Source organism: Leptopilina boulardi, unplaced genomic scaffold (genome assembly GCF_019393585.1).
Source record: "Leptopilina boulardi isolate dan_hultmark-lab unplaced genomic scaffold, ZJU_Lbou_2.1 LbouV2_1, whole genome shotgun sequence".
Classification (NCBI taxonomy): domain Eukaryota; kingdom Metazoa; phylum Arthropoda; class Insecta; order Hymenoptera; family Figitidae; genus Leptopilina; species Leptopilina boulardi.
Genome location: NW_026137640.1, coordinates 161181 through 182959, shown reverse-complemented (window position 1 = coordinate 182959; position 21779 = coordinate 161181). Strand labels below are relative to the sequence as shown.

The window sequence follows — 21779 nt, the reverse complement described above, 5'->3', positions numbered from 1 at the left end:
ACTGTAAATTATGATAAGTGTCTAATGACCCGTAGTTTCTTATTTAAAGTCTCTTTTTTGATTAAAATGTTTACTGCGCACGCGCAAGTTTGAATAACATTTGGCGGAAATATTTGAAATGAAGGAAACGAATAAAAGATAATTTACAAATAAACATGAGTAAAACGACAAATAAAATGTTGAAAAATTCATACTGAGCATATTAAAATATACTGAATGTAATATAAAACACGTGCTGTTGATTATTTCAAAAGAACATAAACTTTTTATACCTTTTTTAAATATATCGATTCATATCATCGTTTTATGGGGCAAACATGAATCATCAACCTTGAAATTTTTTTTTTTTTAATTCGTTTCTGTTAAATCATTTTTTGGTTCTTCTAAAACAGTTTTAATTATTCAAGTATTCTTTAAAATTACTATTATTTAAATTAGGTATTTAAATTAAAAACACTGAATATAGGGTGTTAAAATGAGGAAGTGACCTTGAACTTTTCACATGTGTACGGTGGTTAGCAACAAGTACCCATTAATGTAAATTTAAAAATTCTCATGAATTTATGAAATAACATACAAAATTAAGCATAATTCGATAAAAATTATAATTATAAAATGAAAAATAATAATTTGATATCATTTATCATTTGTGAAATAAATCTTAGTTTAATCTAACAGTCCATAGATGGCACAACTATCGCAGTTTCCTCTCTTAATGTTTTTTTATAGTCAATGTTCATTGGGGAAATTTAAAAAAAAAAGTTGTTGACATTTTCAAATGTTTTGTTTATATTAAGTAATTTTAGTTATAAATTAAACAAAAACAAATAATCGACAATTGCATATTAATTTATCAATTCTTGGAAAAAGAATAAATCATTTTAAAAATAATGTACAATTTATAATTTATTGGTAAGTTTATTTTTTTTTTTAATTTCTTTATATGGAAATAAATTATGTTGACAAATAGAAATAATTTTGTTTTCTAATAATTGTTTCTATTATTACATATTGTTTTTATTGTTAATGAACATTTTTAAGTGTTTTTTTTTAAATAAACAAACTGAATTTTATTTTAATTTTAATGTTTTTAAATAAATTCCTGTAAACTAAAATATAACCTAAAAAAATTATTTTTTAAATATATATTTAAAAAAAAAAACTCTGGAATATTACTTTCCAATGAAGGGGAAAAAAATACAATATTCTGCTTGATGAAATAACACTGTTATATTACACATATGATATACAATTTAATAACGCTTTACAATTTTCATATCTCTTACAATAGTAGGAATTAAATACTTGTTTACAGCACAATAATTAAATTTTCATATATGAAAATTAAAAAAAATTTCAATAATTACAAAATGAAAATATTAGATATAAAATTTTTTTTAGAAATTGCAATTATAAAAGGAATGAAAATTAAATCTATATATACCCATATAATTATTAAGTTTACCCGTATTTAATTAATATTAAATATTAATATTTAATTAGTATATAGGTAAATAAATAATTAGTAAATAATAACTAATTTCTAATAATAATAATAATAATAATAATAATAAATGTCTACAAGAAGGAAAAAAAACCGGTAAGATTTTTTTTCCATGTGACGACAATACTTACTAGATTTTCTACATTGACTTCCGTTTTAATGAGTGTTACCAACAACTTGTTAAAATTTTTTTTTCCACAGTTTAACATTATTTTGAGATTTACACCCTTAAACTTTAAAGAGACCGTTTTTTTTTTTATTGCACAATTCTAAAAACTAAACTTTACGATATTTTTTTCCCAACTTATCTCTCTTTATATATATGTATATAAATATTTATATCTGAAATTAACTGATTTTTTTTTATTATTATTATTCAAATGCCAATGGTATGGGAGGAAATGGTAAAATTGGATTTAACGTTTCAACTTCAAGTGCAGTTGCCATACAATCGCTAGCCGATTCAACTTCACCTAATGATTCTAAAACTTTACCAAGATTATACCATGTTTGATGTGATGTTGGATCCATTTTTGCAGCATCCCTGAGAACTTTTTCAGCTAATCTTTGACTTCCAAGATAATGATAAATTAAACCCAAATGTTGAAGACTTTTAATATGCAATGGATTAATTCCCACTGCATTTTGATTCCATTGTTTTGCTTCGTTAAATTCTTTTTTATATTCATACAATAAACCTTTTGCAAACATTATTTGATGGCTCAGTGGATAAATACTTGATGCCTCTTGTAATGCCAATGTTGATCCCATTGTTTGTTCAAGTGCAAGAAAAACTTCACCAAGAAGAATCCAAACTTGCATTTGTAATAGCCATAATTTATGTGGACCTGGCTTTGGCATAAATGAACTTAATGATGATGCAACTTCAGATAATGCTTGTTCAACTTTAGAAACAGCTAGCGAATGTGTATGAAGTGAATTTGAATCCTTATCTGACATTTCCGATGTATAAAGTTGAAAAACACTTCTTGTTTCACTTCGTTTATCACTATGTTGATCACTATTATCATTAGTCACTTGTGTCTCATACAATGATTTCCATCTAATGAGCATATGTTTAATTGTCATTAATGAATTTTCCTCGCCAACAACTTGTAATTCCAATCTTGCTTTTACATACAAGAAATTTAAATTATCAGGATATTCCTCAAGAATTGAATTTAATAATTGTAATGCTTCGGCAAATTGTTTTTGAGCAGTTAATAATAATATTAATAAATTCAATGATGGTATATGTTCGGCACGTAAATTTAGAGCAATTTTCACGTGTACCATTGCATCATTCATTTGTCGATTCATTGAATGCACGTGCGCTATATAATATTCAACAAGATGATCATTGGGATCAATTTGTTGTGCCTTGTGAAATGAATCAAATGCAACATTCGTATAATGTAATTTATCCTGTTTAATTGTTGTATTTACAGCCATAATACTATTTCCAATGCCAATATAAAGATGACAACGTGACAATAATCCTTGTGTATTACCCGAATCCCTTTGCAATGCCTGTTGACTCCATTTTATTCCATTTTCAATCATATTTAATTCCTCATAACAAAGTCTCGCTGCCAATAAACATGGCATCACTTTATTTGGCGCAAGATTACAAACAATTTCCAATACCGCATAAGCATGAACATATCGGCCAAGATTCATTAAACACAATGCAAATTGTAACCAAACATGAACTTCACCATGAGAAAATTTCATTGCCCTTTCAAATGATTCATGTAAAATTTCTATTTGTTCCCAACGTACTAAAACAATTGTTAATAAATCATAAACAGCTGCTGCATTTTCAAATGCACGTAATCGTGCTTCTTTAAATTCAGGCGATTGACTTAAAACCGCATCTCTCACTGCCATTGCTTCACTAATTAATAATAATAATATTGTCTCCTCATAACGATTACGGGGAATAAAAATATTCGGTCCCATATATTTTTTTGGCTTCCATGGTGAATCTGATTTCACGCTATAGGCATTTATTTTACGATTACCTGGTGAATTAAATGTAAATTCAGGTGAATCATAAATTGAACCACTAACATTACGCGTGAGAACTTCGGCAAATTGACGTGTTAAAATTTTTCTCAAACGTTGCGTTGATATTGTTTCAACGGCTGATAATATTTCACGATAACGTTGTACGGCTATTTTCATATTTTTATTTTGAATATGTAACAATGGTGCTCTATACAATGCTATTTCTAAAATGGGTCCAATATATTTTGCCTCATTAACTGTTGAATGAGATGAATATGTACCTGATGTATTTGCAGAATGTGTTCCCGATGTAATAACATTTGTTGTTGTTGTTGTAATTGTTGATGTTCCATTTTGTTGAATTATTTGTTTATCTTGCTCTTGTAAATAGACAAGTGTTAAATCACTAGCTATTTCATAACATTTTATTAATTTCTCTTGCCAATCAGCTATTTTGTATTTCGATTTACTGCTCGGCGGTTGTTTCTCTAAACAAAGTCCTTTTATTGCATATGATTCGGCAACAATACGCATACTTCGACTTGGTAATTGTTTTTCAGTTAATGTATCCAATTCGGCTTGTTCATAATGATGTAGTGCATCATTATACATTCCCATCGCGTAATGTAATTTTCCTAATAAAAGATGTGCATCGAGAACAACAACAGCTTGTTTATCTTTTTCATTTGCGGCAAGAATTAAAAATTGTTTTGTTTCAACGAGTCCAGCTCGTGCTTTTACAATATTCTCATCAATTGGTGATGTTTGCTCTAAATATTTTTCTAATCTTCCTTCGCCACTGAGAAAATTTGCTAAACATTCTTCACTTGGATAAAGAACTTTAAGTTGATCAGCTAATTCAATGACCTTACTCCAATTTCCATCTTCTCTATTTTTAGCGATTTCCGCTTCAATACGTAAATTTTGACTTCTTTTACTTGTCATTTTTATTGATTATATGTGTTTGTGGGATTTTGTACTCTTTACAGGATATAATTGCTTGTTATTAAATTGAATGAGGTCACATGTTTCCTGTATAAGAACAAAAAAAAAAATGTTTCGTAAGATTTCTTTATAAGAATAGATATTTTTAAAAATCAAAACACTTTTTTAAATAAATTTTTGTTTCAATGACTTTTTTTTTTTGGTTTTTTAGTTGACAAATTGTATAGAATTTTACATTTTTTTTCAAAATTATTTATAATTTTTAGGTTAGAATGTGATCATTAACTTAATTAGAAAAGAAATTTTGAAGAAAATATTTCAAGTATATTCTTTTTAAATTAAAAATGTATTAAAATGATAATATAACCTAACTTTATGTGAATCATTTGGAACGAATGATAAAAGGTGAATAAAACATTGATTTTAGTCAGAAATTTATAACTTATAAGTAGAGATAATAGAATATTAAGTAAATTTTTACCTGATAAATGTTGTTATTAACAATACATAACTAATGGTATTTATTTTTCTTTAATTTACACGACTTTTAATATCATCCTGTCAGCAAATTGTCATTGTGACATCTGACATCTGAGAAATTTCTTTGGAATATTTCCGTAATGGAAAGTTACCGCCAACATAACCTCAATTTTTGTATATTTTTTTTTGACAGTTCCTAATTATTTTGTTTTTTAAATAAACGAATAACTTATTAGAATTGTGAGGAAATATTTTAATATTTTTTAACAATAAATTAAGCTTTATTTATGCTACTTTTAGGTGTTTTAGCATATAATACGAAAAATTAAATTAAAATTTTGTCTTTTTAGAAAAACGTTTAGAATTATAATAAAATTTTATTTTTTTTCAGATTTATAATCAAAAATGGGTTTAAGATTTTTAATATTAAAATCTCGAAAATTTAATATTAATAATCAAATAACTACTGCATTATGTACAAATTCAACTGAAATTTTACATAAAAATGAGGACAATGATTGGAAAAAAGAATTACAAGGAACAATGAAAGTTTTTGCAAATTTTATAAGTGAAGAAGAAGAAAATTCAATTCTTAAAGAAATGGAGCCTTATTTAAAACGTTTACGATATGAATTTTCTCATTGGGATAACGTTAGTACAATTTTTTTTTTGTATTATATATTTCTTTTTATTTTCAGATAATCAAAAACAATTTACTTTTATTTATTTATTTATTTTTTTTTTATTTTAAAGGCAATTCACGGATATCGTGAAACAGAACGTTCTCAATGGAATGAAGAGAATTCGAGAATAATTGATAAAGTTCGAAAAAAGGCATTTCCACCTGGAACACCACAATTAGCTTACGTTCATGTTCTTGATTTAACTGCCGAAGGATGGATTAAACCACATGTCGATAGTATTCGGGTAAAAATAAAATTTCAATTTAAAATAAAATAAAATTCTAAATTTTCACTATTAAAAAAAAAAAATTTGATATTTATTAGTTTTGTGGTGACATTATTGCCGGTATCAGTTTATTAAGTGATTGCGTTATGCGTCTCACATCAGTTGATATTGAAGAACAAAAGGAGGATTTTCTTCTTCCAAGAAGATCTCTTTATATAATGAGGTAAAAATTTTACATATTTAATTTTAATTAATATTTTTAAAATTGACATTTTTATTATTATTTAGTGGAGCGGCAAGGAATAAATATAATCATGAGGTTCTAAAAGATGCAGATTCATTTTTTAAAGGTGAAAAAATTCCCCGAGGTAGACGTATTTCCGTAATATGTCGTTGTGAACCAAATGCTCGAGATAAGTAGTTCATAGAGTTTTAATTTTACTGTACATAGTATGTAAATAAATATTTAATTTAAAAATTACTTTTACTTTGATTTAAATAATTTATTAAAAAAGAAAATTAAAAATTTTTAATTAAATATTAAATTTTTTAAATTTTAATAAGAATCGAGGATTGATTAAAAAAAAAAGGAATTTTATTATTATATTTTTTTTTATTTAGTCTTCAATTCTCCCATTATAATAAAGGGAATGAAAGAACACAAATCAAACTACAATGTGAACTCTTTTTTTTTTTAAATTGGAGAAAAAGACATATTAAATGTGTCTTAAATATTAAACGTTTTAATTAAATAATACAATGTTTCGTCTCTTTAAATTATCAAGACGATAAAATGCTCACAGAAATACATTTTTTTTTCGAAGTTGTGTATTAATTTCATGACATTTTAACGAACAAATTAAAATTCAATCGAATTTGTAAATTTTTAGTATATAATATAATATTGGAAAAGATTTGTCAGGCAAAAGATGATTTATTTTTTGCAAATGAAATTTCGAAAATAATTTATATATCGAAATTAATGTTCTTTTCACTTAGTTATTTCTCTCAATGTTAAAATTGTTAAATAACACTCTATATATACAAATGGAATACAAATAATTTCATTTTAATTTAATATAATTTCCGTTTTTTTTGCTTATAAAGCAACTTTATCTCTTTGTCTGACAAATAATTGCCAAATACAAAGTTTTTTTTATGCAGTAAAAATTCTTTTAATCTCTTTGATTAAAAAATTAAATTGACTGTGTCCAATGTGTGAATACAATAAGAATTATGTATTCAAAAAAACAAATCAAAGAAAAAATAAACCAGTTTTCTGTTTATTTTTTTTTTTTTGTCAAAAACAAACAGCAATCGAAAACATAAGATGTATTGGTTGGTTTTCTGAAATTGCATGATAATTGGAAGAAGGACCAATGTTTTTTGGTTTCACAATTGTTTTTGTTTTCTTTTTTAACAAAACTTCCATCGATTTCCACAATTGTTACATAAAACAAATGTTGTCATTGGCTCGTCAGCAGAACGTGTTTGTACTTGATTATATGTGCAATTTCGTTTTTTACATTTGCCACATTTTAATAAATCAGTTTTCGTTCCTTGCACAGTTGCCAATTGTGCATCATTTATAGCTTCTTTATTAAATTGTTCTCGTAATTGTTTTATCTCATCACTTGCCATTTCTTCAGCAGTCATTGTTGCAAGACGCGCTGGTGTTATTGCTCCAACAATAAAATTTGTTCTCAATGTTGGATTCTTCAAGTCTTTTAAATTTGCAACTCTGCTTCGTACCTTTTAAAAAAAAAAAAAAAAACCGTTCAATTAGATTTATTAAAAAAAAATTCAATTTTTAAAATTTGAAATATTTACCCTATTTTTGTATTTACTGTCAGTGTTTTTAAATTCTTGGAAAATAGCTTCCTCAAGTTCTTCGGCAAGTTCCTCGGGTGGTGCACAACCATCAAAAGATGAATCATCAACTCTTAAAGCATTTGCTAATAATTCTCTACATTTCAATCTTACAGCGTCGGTTGTCGTTGGAGCTGGAAATGTTGTTTGTTTCTTTTTATCGTCTTTTTGATTTTTTTCCTCTTTAATTTTCACATCACCACCATCGGTAATGTCCTTATCCTTTCTTGAATCATTGTCTTCTTTACTTTTCTCTGATTTATCTTCTTTTTTCTTAGAACTACTTGGTGAACTTGGACCTTTCTTCTTATCTGTAATAAATTCGATAAATATATAGATATTTTTCAATAAATAGATAAATAAATATTTCATTACCCGATGATAATAGTTTCTTCCAATTTTTGATAAGTTTTTTCGACAATGATATAACTTCTTCATCTTTACTTGATCTACGCAAAGCATTTACTGTCATTCCAATTCCAGTTTTTTGCAAAAGATTTAAAGTTATCGGCAGTTTTTGTAATGTTTTGAGCAATTCTAATGCTTCATCCTCGTCCTAAAATTATTCAAAATTTTTTAATTAATACAAAACATAAATTTGAAAATTAAAATTATATTAACTAGTATTCAATTTAAAAATACGCGCGTTTTTTCTTTTATTTACACATGAACTCATTTGCCTCTTAATATCCGCTTTCATTTCTATTTACAGGTAAATAATATAAATGAAGTTATGAAATTAGATTTTTAGCAAATAAGACTGTCGTTTGTTTTTCAAAGAATTGTTTTCACTAAAATTTCATGAGTTACAAAAAGTCGTGAGCAATTTGAATATGAAAGCAGGCAATTATTTAATAAATGAAATCAAACTAATCATTTTTTTTTTCACTTACCGTTCCATCGCCGCTGCATATTTTATTCAGTTTTTTTAGAACTCGTAGAATTTCTTCTTCAGCACTCATAATGAATACACGTATACTAGCTTTTTTTTCAGTCAATTCAAGCACATGCGGTAGCTACTGTTATTTCAAACACCTTTTTCTTATTATTAGCACAAACTTTTTGACTGAACTTGATGAATTTTAATGTCTAACTTTTATTTAAGGGATAAATTAAGTAATTATACTTAATGTACCTCTATTTAAACAAATTATTTTCACTAATATTGGCTTGCGTTCTTCTAAACACGCTAATTGCTTAAAACTCCCAAAAACAAACCCCAGAGATCATGATCTTGGCTTAAAGTAACGCGTATTAAATTCCAATTAAAATTGACAGATGGCGCTTTTGTGTCTGTGAATCAAGCTTTATTTAATGCAGAGGGAAATTCAAAGAAATTACTACCAATTTTTCATATATAATATTATAATAAAAATAATTTTAATATGATTTTAAATGTTTTAAATTAATAAAATTAGAGATAGAAATAATATATTATGATAATATTGATTTTTTTTTTAATTTTAAGAAGAAAAATGAATATAATTCGGAAATTTTAAATGTTGCGCGAAAATTTCAAAATAACACGTGACCAAATCAGCTGATGTGAATAATTTTTATCGGCCCAATTTCTTTTGATAACAATTTGAAATTGATTATCAAGGTGTGAACTTATAAAGAAATAATCTAAACTATGAAAGTATTGTTTAAAATTTACAAGTGTACTATGAAAATACTTTATTTGTTTGTCTTATGTTGAAACAACATAGAAAAATCATCATAACACGACTTTAAGGAACTGTATACCATACTTGATGGTGGATTATAGTCTGAATAATTTGTAGTGTGGAGTTTTAATAAAAAAAAAAAATGTCAACATCAAAATCAAAAATGATTTTGAATTCAATTAAACAAGTACAATTTGGTATACTTTCACCAGATGAAATAGTAAGTATGATTTTTATAATACAAATCTCACTTTTTATGATTAGAGAACATGTGTGGATATTTTACTATTTAATTCTTTAATTTTTTATTCTAATTTTATGTAAAGAAATTATCAAAAATTTATTTAAACAGCTTAGTATGTCTGTTACTGATGAGGGAATTAATTTTCCCGTAACAATGGAGAATGGTCATCCTAAAAAAGGAGGTCTCATGGATCCAAGACAAGGTGCAATTGACAATAATTCAAAATGTCAAACATGTTTTGGAAATTTAGCCGAATGTCCAGGACATTTTGGTCATATTAATTTAGCCAAACCAGTTTTTCATCTTGGTTTTATTATGAAAACAATGAAAATTCTTCGATGTGTTTGTTTTTCTTGTTCAAAACTTTTAGTTTGTCCAGTGAGTAATTTTTTTGTAATATATTATTAAATTGTATAATTTATTATTATTATTATTATTATTATTTCTTTCTTTTTAGAACGATCCAAAAATTGAAAAAATTATCAATGATACGAAAGAACAACCTCAAAAACGTTTATCACTGATTTATAAGTTATGTCTGAAAATAAATATTTGCGATAACAGAGATATGGAAAGAGAATCTTGTTGTGGTAGTTATCAACCAAATTTGAAGAGAAGTGGTTTTGAAATAATTGCCGAATGGAAAGAAAATGAATTTCTAAAAAAAAGAATTTCTTTATCTGCCGAAAAAGCATTGACAATTCTTAAAAATATTACCAATGAAGATTTATTTATTCTCGGTATGAATTATAATTATGCACGTCCTGAATGGATGATTATTACTGTTTTACCTGTACCTCCATTATCAATTAGACCAAATATTAAAACGGTTCAAGATGATTTAACTAAAAAATTGGCTAATATCGTAAAAGTAAATAATTTGATTAAAAATGAAAAGTCAGAATTACATTTAATTGAGGGAAATTTACCAAAACTTCAGTTTCATGTTGGTACATTTATAGATAATAAATTGGCCTATCCATTTGAACGTTTAATTTCACTTAAACAACGTTTTGAAGGTAAAAATGGTAGAATTCGTGGTAATTTATTGGGTAAACGTGTCAATTTTTCCGCACGAAGTGTGATTACACCTGATCCAAATTTGAAAATTGATTATATTGGCATTCCAATAAGTATTGCAAAAAAATTAACAATTCCCGAATTGGTGACTGAGTTTAATATAAAAAAATTACAACAACTTGTGACAAATGGTACAACATATCCAGGTGCAAATTTTATTGTGACAGTTAAGGGAAATAGAATTGATTTGAAATCAAAGAATGATGTTATTATAAAATGTGGTTACAAAGTTGAACGACATATTAGAGATAATGATTTAGTGATTTGTAATTATCAGCCTTCAATTCATAAAATTAATATGATTGGACATCGTGTTAAAATTTTACCATGGAGCACTTTTCGAATGAATGTCAGTTCCATTAAAGCCTATGGTGCCAATTGTGATGGCGATGAAATGAATATACATGTACCACAATCATTGACAACAAAAGCCGAAGTTGAAAATATTCATTTAATAACGCGAAATAAACCAATAATGGATATTGTCGAAGATACATTATTAGGTGCGTATAAAATGACTCATAGAGATGTCTTTATTGAGAAAGAGGAAATAATGAATCTTGTTATGTTTTTAACAAATTGGAATGGAAAATTACCAAAACCTTGTATTTTAAAACCAAAACCCCTTTGGAGTGGTAAGCAATTATTTTCTCTAATAATTCCCAAAAATTTGAATTATCAAACGGAAAATCAGACGAGGTTTTCACTTCGTGATTCGACAATATTAATCGAAAATGGAGAACTTTTAATGGGAATTTTACGTAAGAAGACACTTAGTTCTTGTGCTGGTTCACTATTTCATGTTTGTTTCTTAGAATTTGGTCACAAAGTTTGTGGTGAATTTTACGAAAATATTCAAACAGTTATTAATAATTGGTTATTATTGGAGGGACATTCAATTGATATTTCTGATATAATTTTAGATGCTAATACACATTTAAAAATTCAAAAAGCAATCAAGAAAGTCAAAAATAATTTTATCGAAGTCCTTCATAATGCGCACGATACTGAAATAAATAGAGAGACTTTTAAAATTAAATCTAATAAGATTCTAAATGATGTTAATTACATAACTTGTGATATAATTGACAAATATTTTATTCAAAAGAATAATTTAATGTCTATGATGAAATCAGGATCAAATGGAAATTTGAGAATTATTTCTCAAATTATTGGTTGTATTGGACAGCAAAATGTGAACGGTGAACGTATACCATTTGGTTTTTTAAAACGAGCTTTGCCACATTTTATCAAAGATGATTATGGTCCTGAAGCACAAGGTTTTATTGAAAATACCTATCTCTCTGGTGTTACACCTACGGAATTTTTTTATCACGCCATGGAAGGTCGTGATTTGCTTATTGATAATGTAATAAAAATTGAAGACACTAGACGTATTCAACGTAAATTGGTCAAGTCTATGGAATCCCTAATGGTACACTATGATGGAACGGTGAGAAATTCAATGGGACAATTAATTCAATTAAATTACGGTGAAGATGGTCTATGTGGTGAAGTTCTCGAATTTCAAAATTTACCAACATTGAAGAAAGAAGATTTTCAATTTGATTTAAATGAAAATAATCTAGAAGGTATATTTAATGAAAATATTATTGATGAAATAATGACAGAAGAAATAAATGAAGAATTGAAAAAAGAATGGGAACAATTGAATCAAGATGAGAGAATTTTGAAAAAAATTTTCCCCATTGATAAATTAAACGTTCTACTTCCTTTTAATTTGAAGCGAATGATTTGGAATGCAGAGAAAATATTTCATATCAATAAACAAAAAAAAACTGATTTGAGTCCAATGAAAATTATTCAAGGAGTGAGGGATCTTTTAAAAAAATGCTTCATTATAAATGGAGAGGATAAATTAACTAAAGAAGGGAATGAAAATGCAACACTACTTTTCCAGTTTGTTGTGAGATCGATTTTGTGCACTAAAAACGTCACTAATCATAGACTATCGAGTGAAGCCTTTGAGTGGTTAATTAATGAAATTGAAACTCGATTTCAAAGGGCAAAAATTTCACCTGGTGAAATGGTGGGAGCTTTAGCTGGACAATCTTTAGGAGAATTTGCCACTCATATGACTTATAATACTATTCATTTTTCTGAAGCACCATCGAGAAATATCACTCTGGGAGTGCCGAGATTTAAGGAAATTATCAATTGCATTAAAAAACCAAAATTTCCAACTATGAGGATTTTTTTAAAAGAAGATTCAAAACAAAATATGAAGAAAGCTGAAACTATTCTTTCTCGTTTGGAACACACAACATTGAAGAATATAATGAAAAAATCTGCAATTTACTACGATCCTGATCCAATTAATTCCATTATTAAAGATGATCAACAATTTATATCTGTCTTCAATGAGATACCTGATTTTGATATAACCAAACTTTCACCATGGTTACTTCGTATTGAATTGAATAAAGAGAAAATGAATCAAAGAAATTTATGCATGTATCAAATTGCTGAGAAGATTAAAATTGAATTTGGCGACGATTTAAATATTATGTTTAATGACGACAGTTCGGAACATTTAATTGTTCGATTTCAAATAATGAATAATGATGATAAAATGGAAGAAAGTGATAAATATGACGATGATGATGTTTTTCTACAAAAGATTGAATTATGTTTACTAAATGATGTTACATTACAGGGTTATAATGGAATTAATAAATTGAAATTGCACAAGATTGAGAAAAATAAGAAAATTAAGGAATATTTAATACTAAGTGAGGGTTCAAATTTGAGGGATATATTAAACGATAATGATGTTGATTTTAAGAGAACAATTAGCAGCGATATTTTTGAGATTTACAGTATACTTGGTATTGAGGCTGTGAGAAAATCTATACAAAACGAATTAAATTCTATAATTCATGCTTATGGACGTTATGTGAATAATCGACATCTTGCATTACTTTCTGATGTTATGACTGCTGAAGGTCATTTAACGGCTATTAATCGCATTGGATTTGATAGGAAAGATATTGGAGCATTAATGAGGTAATCTTCATTATATTTCACCAAAAAATTCGCCATTTTTTTAAAAAAAAGAATTTTATTTTATTAATTTTATTCCACAGATGTTCTGTTGAAGAAAAAATAGACACTTTGTTTGATGCTGCTTCTCATGGTGAAATCGATCCTATTCTTGGTGTTTCGGAAAAAATTATTCTTGGACAATTACCTCGCATTGGCACAGGTAATTTTCTTTTCTTTTTATTTTGAACTATTTATAAGATTGAGTCCTTTAATTTAAATTACATTTTTTTTTTTTTATAATTAATTTAAACTTTTATACTGATTGGAAAAGAAAAGGAATATTAACAAAAATTATAATTATTTTGTACAGGTTGCGTTGATTTATTAATCGATGATGAAAAAATGCGAACAAGAAAATAATTATTCGTTAAAGATATAATATATAAAAATAAGTGACTAAAATGTCAAATTTTGAGAGTTTTATAAAAGTAAGTTATTAAAACAGAAAAAAACCAAAAAAAAAAAAAAGAAATGTATAATGTATACATCGATTACATTAAGATTTCGTTATACTATAATCATTACGTATTTTATATTTTTATACTGATTAACAATAAAATGTTTCATAATGTAAGCTTTGATTTGATAAATACGATACTTTTTTTGTTTAGTTGTAAAATTCGAAAAATTTCTTTTAACTATTTTATTTTAAACTTTTGGATAATCAAATGAACATTCAAAATATTAATATTTACAAAAAATTGATTTTTTCTTTTTATTTTCATTATTGTAAAAAAATGTATTAATTTGAAAAATAATTAAAAAAAAAAAAAAACAAAAACAAATGAACACTTAAAGCATTTCAAGAAGTCACGGGAAGTTTTAGAGATATTTTTACAGAAAATGTGGGATTGCAAGTTTGACAGTAGTGTCAAAACACAAATACTTGATGTGAATTTTGGATTAGTAGAAAATGGAAAGACTTGTGGTAAAATTGTTAAATTTGTCAACAAAACATCTGTAAGTAAATTAAATTTTTTTTTTATGAAAAAAGTCTATTAAAATTAAATTTTCTAATCAAATTAATATTTTTATTTTTAGATGGAACAATCATATGTGGTTCAAAGAGATTCTTTAACTAATCCTATAGATTATGTGTTTATTATGAAAGAATACTCTTGGCAATTAGAACCTGGATTAGAATATGCATGTTACATGATTTATCAACCTCGAGTGTCTTTCTCTAAAAATACTGATTATTTCACAATTATTGATAGTGATGGAAATGAATGTTTTAAAATTGTCGCCAAAGGAGTTTGCACAGGTCGTTTTTTTTCTTTTAATATTATACAATTACTTTTTATGAATAAATATATTTTTGTAGGTCCAAGAATTGAATTTTCCAAAACGAAGTTATTTTATTTTGCCAAAAAAGAAAGAAAATCCATAAATAAACAGATAAAAATTAAGAATATTTCAAAAGTGTCAGCAATTTTTCAATTTGACATCGATGAGAATCAATATTCTTTTAAAGTGTCTCCTTCAAGTGGTACTTTAAAATCATCTTCTTTTATTAATATCACAATTGTCTTCGTGCCTTCTAGACCAGGAATTTACATTTATCATTTACCTTGCTTATTTTTGAATCATGTAAGATTTATTTTTTTCTATTTTAATTTATTTAAATGAAAATTTTGTACCTTATATAAAACAAATTTGTAGATATTTAATATTTATTTTAAATTAAAATCTTTTCTTTTCCTTTAGAGGCCAATTATAATTGAATTGTATGGATATTTTGGATCAGAATATTCCAGTGAAATTGAATTTCAACAAAATGTTTTATCTTCTATTTTGCCACGACAAGAGGGATATGAAAATTTTATGAGTAATGTGAGTAGAATACGAAGAAAAGTAATGCCTTTAATTTCATTGTCGAATAATTACATTGATTTTGGACAAGCGTCTATTGAATCTGAAAATTGTACTCGTAGAGCTCTTCAAACTGTCTGTTTTCATAATCATTCTTCAACAAATTTCCTTGTAATATGGGATAAAGGTAAATTTTATTTTATTTTTTCGTAATCTCTAAATTACAATATTATTTTTTTTTTACGTTTCACAGTTGCTTCTAATATTTTTAAAATTAATCCTCTCATTGCCGAAGTTAACGATAAAAATTCATCTTTATTTGAAATCAGTTTTAATCCACCAGAAGAAAATTCTTTTTATTATCAAGAAATTTTACTGACTATTTCAAATGTAGAGGAGAAACATTTTCCCATGATAATACCTTTAAGAATAATGGGTATCAAAATAATTTTTTTATTTATTAATTTTTGTTTATTTAATTAAATTAATTTTTGTATTTTAATTTTTTGAATTTGTATATAACAGGTCATTCATTTTGTAAAGAATCAAAGAGACCAATTTCACTCTATAAAATTCCTCAAACTATTTTAATGCCTGCGTGTTATCCGAAATATCCAGTTTATACAACTTTTTTAATAACAAAATTAGAGAGTCAATATCCTCTTATGTTTCGTTTTTTATCTCCAGAAATTAGTAATTTTACAGTAAAACCAATGTTGGGAATAATTTACAAGTAAAATATTAAATTATCAATTATTATTTTCTTTTTCAATTGAATATTATTATTTTGCCTTTAATTTATCATTTATCAAAGAGATTATCAAATAGTAACAGTTGAATTGTTTCCTGAAACTGAGGGTGAACATTTATATTATGAACGATGGTCAATTCAATTTAACGATTGTCAAAAATCAAAAGTTTACATTGATTTTAAAGGATATGCGGAATATTTGAATCTTCAATTTGAAACTGACAATTGTTTTTCCTTTGATTCTACTTTTCCCGGATGTTGTCAATTTCGTCAAATTTCCGTGAGAAATATCACTCGACATTGCATAAAGTAATTGCATTATAAATAATTCATAATTATTTTTTTTTTTACTTTTAAATTTATATTTAGATATTCGTTTCAACATTTACCGGATGAGATAAAAATTAATTACGATCAAGATATTATTAATCCAAATGAATCAATTATACAAAAATGGATTTTTCATCCATCGAAAATTGGAAATTATAATTTTACCATTAATTGCCAATTGACTGCTATCGATGACGAAATAAAGGAAATTCAAGATTTTCCAAATAAAATTCATGAAATCAATGTATCAGGAATTAGCGAGAAAGGAATATTGATTGTAAAAATTTTAATTTTTAATTTTAATTTTTTAATCAAAAATTTGTAAATATTTTTCTTTTTTTTTTGAATTACAAGGCCACACCAAATGAACTCAATTTTGGCGAATTAGCCATTCATAATACAAAATCTCTCAGTTTTCAACTTGTTAATCATAGTCGTGTTGAAATTAACTTTAAAATGTTGACAAAACAGAAAAATTTACCTATTGGATGTCTTGAGAGAGACTTGAAAATTTCACCAAAAATAGGGACAATTTTCCCTCAAGAAAATAAATTAATCAATGTTACATTGACTCCACACGAAAATGGATTTTACGAATTTTTCATTCAATATTCAATACGAATAGATAAAAATTCGGAAAATTTAATTTTACACGATAAATCAGAAAATATTTGTCAAGTTAATTGCACAAGTGTTTATCCCACTTTGTTTGTAGGTAATATTTTTTTAAATATTATTTATATATTTTTTCCAATAATGATTGAAATCTAATTAATAAAGGTGAAAGATCTCTTATATTTTGGAACTGGACCTGGTTTCAGTAAAGTTTTTCTCTGGAAATTGATGAAAATTAATAAGTAAGTATCAAATAAAGTTAATCAATTTATTTCTGAAAACAATTAAATTTTCACTTAAATGAAAAATTAAAAATTTTTTTTTCAGGCTCAACAAAATTTTACAAGATTTGAAACCCAATTCAAATCCAATGTTACAAATGAATTTTCCTGTATTTACAATTCATGATGAACCACTTCGCATTGAACTTTTAATAATAAATCCAATGACAATTCCAATTTCTTGGTCTTTAAAAAGAATTAAACTTTGTTCTTGTGAGAAAAAATTGAAATCACAAAGTTTATCATTTCAAAGTGTTGTTTATGATTGTATTCATAGAGAAATATTTAAATTCTATCCTAAATCTGGAACAATCATGGTAAAATTTATTATTTTCTTTTATAAAATACATATTTATTTATCTTTCTAATTGGGAAAAAAATTTCAGTCACTTGGAGAACAAAGACTTTCGTTGGAAATTCGATATCATTTACTGGGAATAACCAAACTCCAATGGGAATTAAATTTAACTGAAAATAGACGAATTACTTTAAATGTAAATTTAAAATGCATTTCTGAAGATTCTGATGAGCTTATATTTTTTAATCAAGAGCCACCGTTACATTTTGATAAAGTTCACATTGGAGATTTGAATCCAATTCATCAGGTAATGAACTAAATAAATCAATTTAATTTTTTTTTTATGTAAAATGTAACGAAATTTCTATTTTATTTTGATTTTTCAGATGTGCTGGTTATACAATAGTACTAAACGCGAGATTTTTTATTCTCTCGACACAGAATCATTAAATAAAATAAATGAAAAATTTGGTGGACAAATTTTCACTTGCATCAATCCATCAGGTTCTTTAAAAGGAATATCTCATCAACCTATTATTTTTCAATATCATCCAAGGCAATTTCAGGAATATTTAGTAAATATCCAATTAATTTACATTTTTTTTTTAATTTTACTGTTGAATTATTATTTTTTTAATTCAAAATCTCATTGATTTAAAGATAAAAATTCCATTAAAACTCGGAAAAATAGAAACAGAAGTGATTCTAAAAGGAGAAAGTTCCCGAAATCCGATAACAAAAGTAATTGAACAAATTTCTCCTTATCAGGATAAATTTTTGATATCGGAAGTACCAGTTTATTTTAATACCGATAGTCTCACGATTTCCCCCTTGACAACACAATCAACGATTACAAGAATGATTATGATTCATAATCGTCATCCTCAAGATATAATTGCGTACTCTTGGGAAAAGTTAAGATCAATAATAATAATCGAAAATTATGATTTAATATTTGTATTTCTAAAAATTAATTAATTATTTTTAGCAACGAAGTTCAGGAAATTATTAAAGCGAACATTCATCCTTCAAGTGGAAGAATACAACCCCTTAAAATGCAAACTTTTTTATTAACAATAACTACCGGTTCTCGGCCATCTAAAATAACAATTTGTCTCACTTGTAAATTTGTCAACATTAGTGAAAGACGTCTTTATGAAAAAGAACTTTCATCTTCTTTATATACGTTAAAAAATTTAGAAAATGATTTTACAATTACCGAAAAGGGAATTTATTATCCGGTATTTATTTTAAAATTCAAGAATTTATTAAAAACTAGTAAACCATTGAAAAAAAAAATTATTAAAATATAAAAAATTCTGAAAAAAAATGTTGTTGAATTTTTTTACAGAAAAATGCACAGAAAAAGATGAAAAATTCAAAACCAACTGTACCATTTTATAAGGGATTGACAATTCGCGCCTATATTTATAGTACAGAGGATTATGAAATGAAAGCAACATTAGAACAACAATTAAAACTCACGCCAACAAAAGAAATTAATTTACACAATGTGAAAAAAAGAACTGTTGTTACTGAAAATAATTTAAAAGTCTCGAAATTTATTTTAGAATGCATGATTTGGTAATTATGTCTATTATATAGAAGAAAGTAAATATCAAATTTATTTATTATTTTGCGATTTTTTTTTTTTTGCAGGGATATATTAAACAGTAGAGAATTTCAACATCTCATGAAAGAAATTACAATTAATTCAACGGATATAAAATATTCACAAATAGCAATAAATGCAAGCAAGAGGAAAGCTTTAACAAGAAAATCATTCATCAAACCATCTAAAAATATGATTGAAAAAATATTGCAGACAGTAAGTTTCTATTAATATTATATTTTAAAAAATTGATTTTTCAACTTCTGAAATCGAAATTAATATTTAAAAAAAATATTTTTTGAAAAATTGCCTTGCAAATGATAAAAAATCTCTTTCTTCATTTTTAATTTATATTTACAAATAATATTAAAGTTTCAAAAAAAATATATATATATATATATATATTCTAGATGATATTTAACATTATTCATGAAGAATTTGTACTAGACACAAATCATTTTGTGGAATCGTCTGATATAAGGCAACTTACCTATAGAAAAATTTCGGCAAGCTTCCAAATGAATCACATAAACAAATTCTCGAATTGATTATTATTTTTATAAATGGTATCAATTTTTAAATATTAAAATCTTCTTTTGCAAAATGAATTTATTAAAAAGAAAATTTTATAAAATATCAACTTTCTTCTTTTTCATATGGATCACAAATTCTTTTAAATACAGCCAAAAATTTATCTCCTTTATTTCGCGTCACTTTTTGTCCCTCTTCGGTACTTTCATATAATTTTTCCACAATTGGATCATCAGCCTGTAAAAAGTAATTTATAAATTTTTTGTTTCTCTCTAATTTAGAAATATTTTTCAAAAAATATATTTTAACTTACAAGTTGATTATCAGGAATTCTTTCGAATAATGGATGTTTTTCAAAATGAAGAACCATCCATTCGTGTAAATCTTTAACGTCAGTCATTGTATAAACAATAGCCTGGAAAAAACCAATTAAAATTAAAAACAAAAACGACAATGGAAATATTAGAAGAAAAAAAATTTGCGAACTTACTCCTTCTGCAAGAACATATCCGTATTCTGCTAATAATGTTTGATTAATAATTCGCCATTTATGTTTTGCTTTTTTAAAATGAGGATCAGGATAAAGAAAGAACATTTTTTTTAACTGTAAAATAGAAAATTACAAAAGAAAATTTTTTTTTAGAGAATAAAATTAAAAATTAATTTTCAAATTTATTACCTGTCCTTTGTGAAAATAATTTGGCAAATATTTCATAGCGTTTGTTCTAATGCAAGCAATATTATTGTATTGTTCAGGATATTGTTGGCGTAATGCTGAGATTCGATCCATCACATAATCCGAGACTTTGACCCTGATTTCCATGCCAACAATTAGATTATCGGGAAACATTGGTGAGAGTGTAACTATTAATTTAATTCAATGTTATAATTAATAGCTATTATCGTTTACATGCATGTGAAATTAAATTAAAGAACAAATTATATTACTCAATAATCCACCATATCCGCAACCAATGTCAGCGAACTCCACTTGCTTAGTCATCTTTTTAATTTCAGATTCTTTATCATTTGTTTCTGCGAATGTTGAATATAATTCGCTCCAATTCATCGCATCTGGATTCACGGGACTGTGAAGTGCTCATTTTTAAAACATTTTTTTAAAGGTAATATTTACAAAAATTATTATAATTATAAAAGTATTAACCTGTCTTGATAAAATGATTAAAAAGTATATTTAACAAATAAATACTATATTTAAAAAAAACAACAATGCAGTAAAATGCATTGTAAATACAAAAAGTGATTTTTCTTAATAATTTTATTAAAATAAGTTGAATAATTTTTATTTTACTGATAAAAATAAAAAAAAAGTTATATTTTTAAACTTACTATTCAATACAATGATCAGCTATTGGATTAGAGTGTGCCCTTTGTCTGTAGTATTTTTTTTGTGGTAAAGCTACTGAAGTCATTTTTGATAATTTGAAAAAAAACTCCAAAAATATAAAAGAAATTTAACCTCAAAATACAAACACCAAAAAACTCTCTTAACAAATTAAATTAACTTTTGTCCTGTTTTCTTTTTATACAATAAATAAAACTGAAGTAACGTTTTTAAATTGGTTTACTTTACACCATTTTTGTAAACGAAAAAATAGTGTTTACATTATTATTTTTTTTTATTTAAAAAACATAAAAACATGTGCTTTTGACGGGAGTGTCCCCCTTGCGGTAATTTTTTGAAATTTTCTTGCCGAGTCGGTAAAATCGTTTCAAAATGATTTCAATTTATCACACATGTGTCGCTGTTGTCA

The 21779-nt window shown here is 25.7% G+C and overlaps 6 protein-coding genes across 7 annotated transcripts; 3 read left to right on the top strand and 3 right to left on the bottom strand.

Moving 5' to 3' along the window:
• The first annotated feature begins 750 nt into the window (after positions 1 to 750).
• LOC127291108 (alpha-ketoglutarate-dependent dioxygenase alkB homolog 7, mitochondrial) lies at positions 751 to 6329 on the top strand. 2 transcript variants are annotated; one of them, XM_051320039.1, is made up of 5 exons: positions 751 to 912; positions 5331 to 5590; positions 5693 to 5866; positions 5947 to 6071; positions 6137 to 6329. In XM_051320039.1, the coding sequence occupies exons 2-5, from the start codon at positions 5345 to 5347 to the stop codon at positions 6267 to 6269; spliced, it is 678 nt and encodes a 225-aa protein (XP_051175996.1). In that variant the 5' UTR covers positions 751 to 912; positions 5331 to 5344; the 3' UTR covers positions 6270 to 6329. The 2 variants fall into 2 exon arrangements, with proteins under 2 accessions (XP_051175996.1, XP_051175993.1); XM_051320036.1 differs by lacking the exon at positions 751 to 912 and adding an exon at positions 5081 to 5179.
• LOC127291071 (tetratricopeptide repeat protein 7B) lies at positions 1226 to 5073 on the bottom strand. Its single transcript, XM_051319989.1, has 2 exons — positions 4941 to 5073; positions 1226 to 4546 (listed from the first exon to the last, which is right to left on the bottom strand). Exon 2 carries the CDS (start codon positions 4457 to 4459, stop codon positions 1877 to 1879), a length of 2583 nt encoding a protein of 860 aa, XP_051175946.1. The 5' UTR covers positions 4460 to 4546; positions 4941 to 5073; the 3' UTR covers positions 1226 to 1876.
• A 112-nt stretch (positions 6330 to 6441) lies between the features above and the next one.
• On the bottom strand, positions 6442 to 8949 carry LOC127291046 (transcription elongation factor S-II). Its single transcript, XM_051319957.1, has 4 exons — positions 8611 to 8949; positions 8093 to 8273; positions 7679 to 8028; positions 6442 to 7600 (listed from the first exon to the last, which is right to left on the bottom strand). The coding sequence occupies exons 1-4, from the start codon at positions 8677 to 8679 to the stop codon at positions 7265 to 7267; spliced, it is 936 nt and encodes a 311-aa protein (XP_051175914.1). The 5' UTR covers positions 8680 to 8949; the 3' UTR covers positions 6442 to 7264.
• A 321-nt stretch (positions 8950 to 9270) lies between these two features.
• LOC127283923 (DNA-directed RNA polymerase II subunit RPB1-like) lies at positions 9271 to 14348 on the top strand. The gene is made up of 5 exons (XM_051309433.1): positions 9271 to 9604; positions 9737 to 10006; positions 10086 to 13735; positions 13816 to 13934; positions 14085 to 14348. Exons 1-5 carry the CDS (start codon positions 9527 to 9529, stop codon positions 14132 to 14134), a joined length of 4167 nt encoding a protein of 1388 aa, XP_051165390.1. The 5' UTR covers positions 9271 to 9526; the 3' UTR covers positions 14135 to 14348.
• A 284-nt stretch (positions 14349 to 14632) lies between these two features.
• Positions 14633 to 20128, top strand: LOC127276637 (cilia- and flagella-associated protein 65). Its single transcript, XM_051297253.1, has 17 exons — positions 14633 to 14734; positions 14816 to 15364; positions 15482 to 15773; positions 15840 to 16022; positions 16112 to 16319; positions 16401 to 16646; positions 16707 to 16944; positions 17022 to 17378; positions 17448 to 17524; positions 17610 to 17880; positions 17950 to 18168; positions 18248 to 18436; positions 18522 to 18775; positions 18850 to 19102; positions 19213 to 19445; positions 19521 to 19689; positions 19884 to 20128. Exons 2-17 carry the CDS (start codon positions 14816 to 14818, stop codon positions 20019 to 20021), a joined length of 3876 nt encoding a protein of 1291 aa, XP_051153210.1. The 5' UTR covers positions 14633 to 14734; the 3' UTR covers positions 20022 to 20128.
• On the bottom strand, positions 20063 to 21698 carry LOC127276568 (tRNA (guanine-N(7)-)-methyltransferase). The gene is made up of 6 exons (XM_051297135.1): positions 21355 to 21698; positions 20953 to 21092; positions 20684 to 20868; positions 20495 to 20608; positions 20318 to 20419; positions 20063 to 20241 (listed from the first exon to the last, which is right to left on the bottom strand). Exons 1-6 carry the CDS (start codon positions 21435 to 21437, stop codon positions 20110 to 20112), a joined length of 756 nt encoding a protein of 251 aa, XP_051153092.1. The 5' UTR covers positions 21438 to 21698; the 3' UTR covers positions 20063 to 20109.
• Between the last annotated feature and the right edge of the window lie 81 nt (positions 21699 to 21779).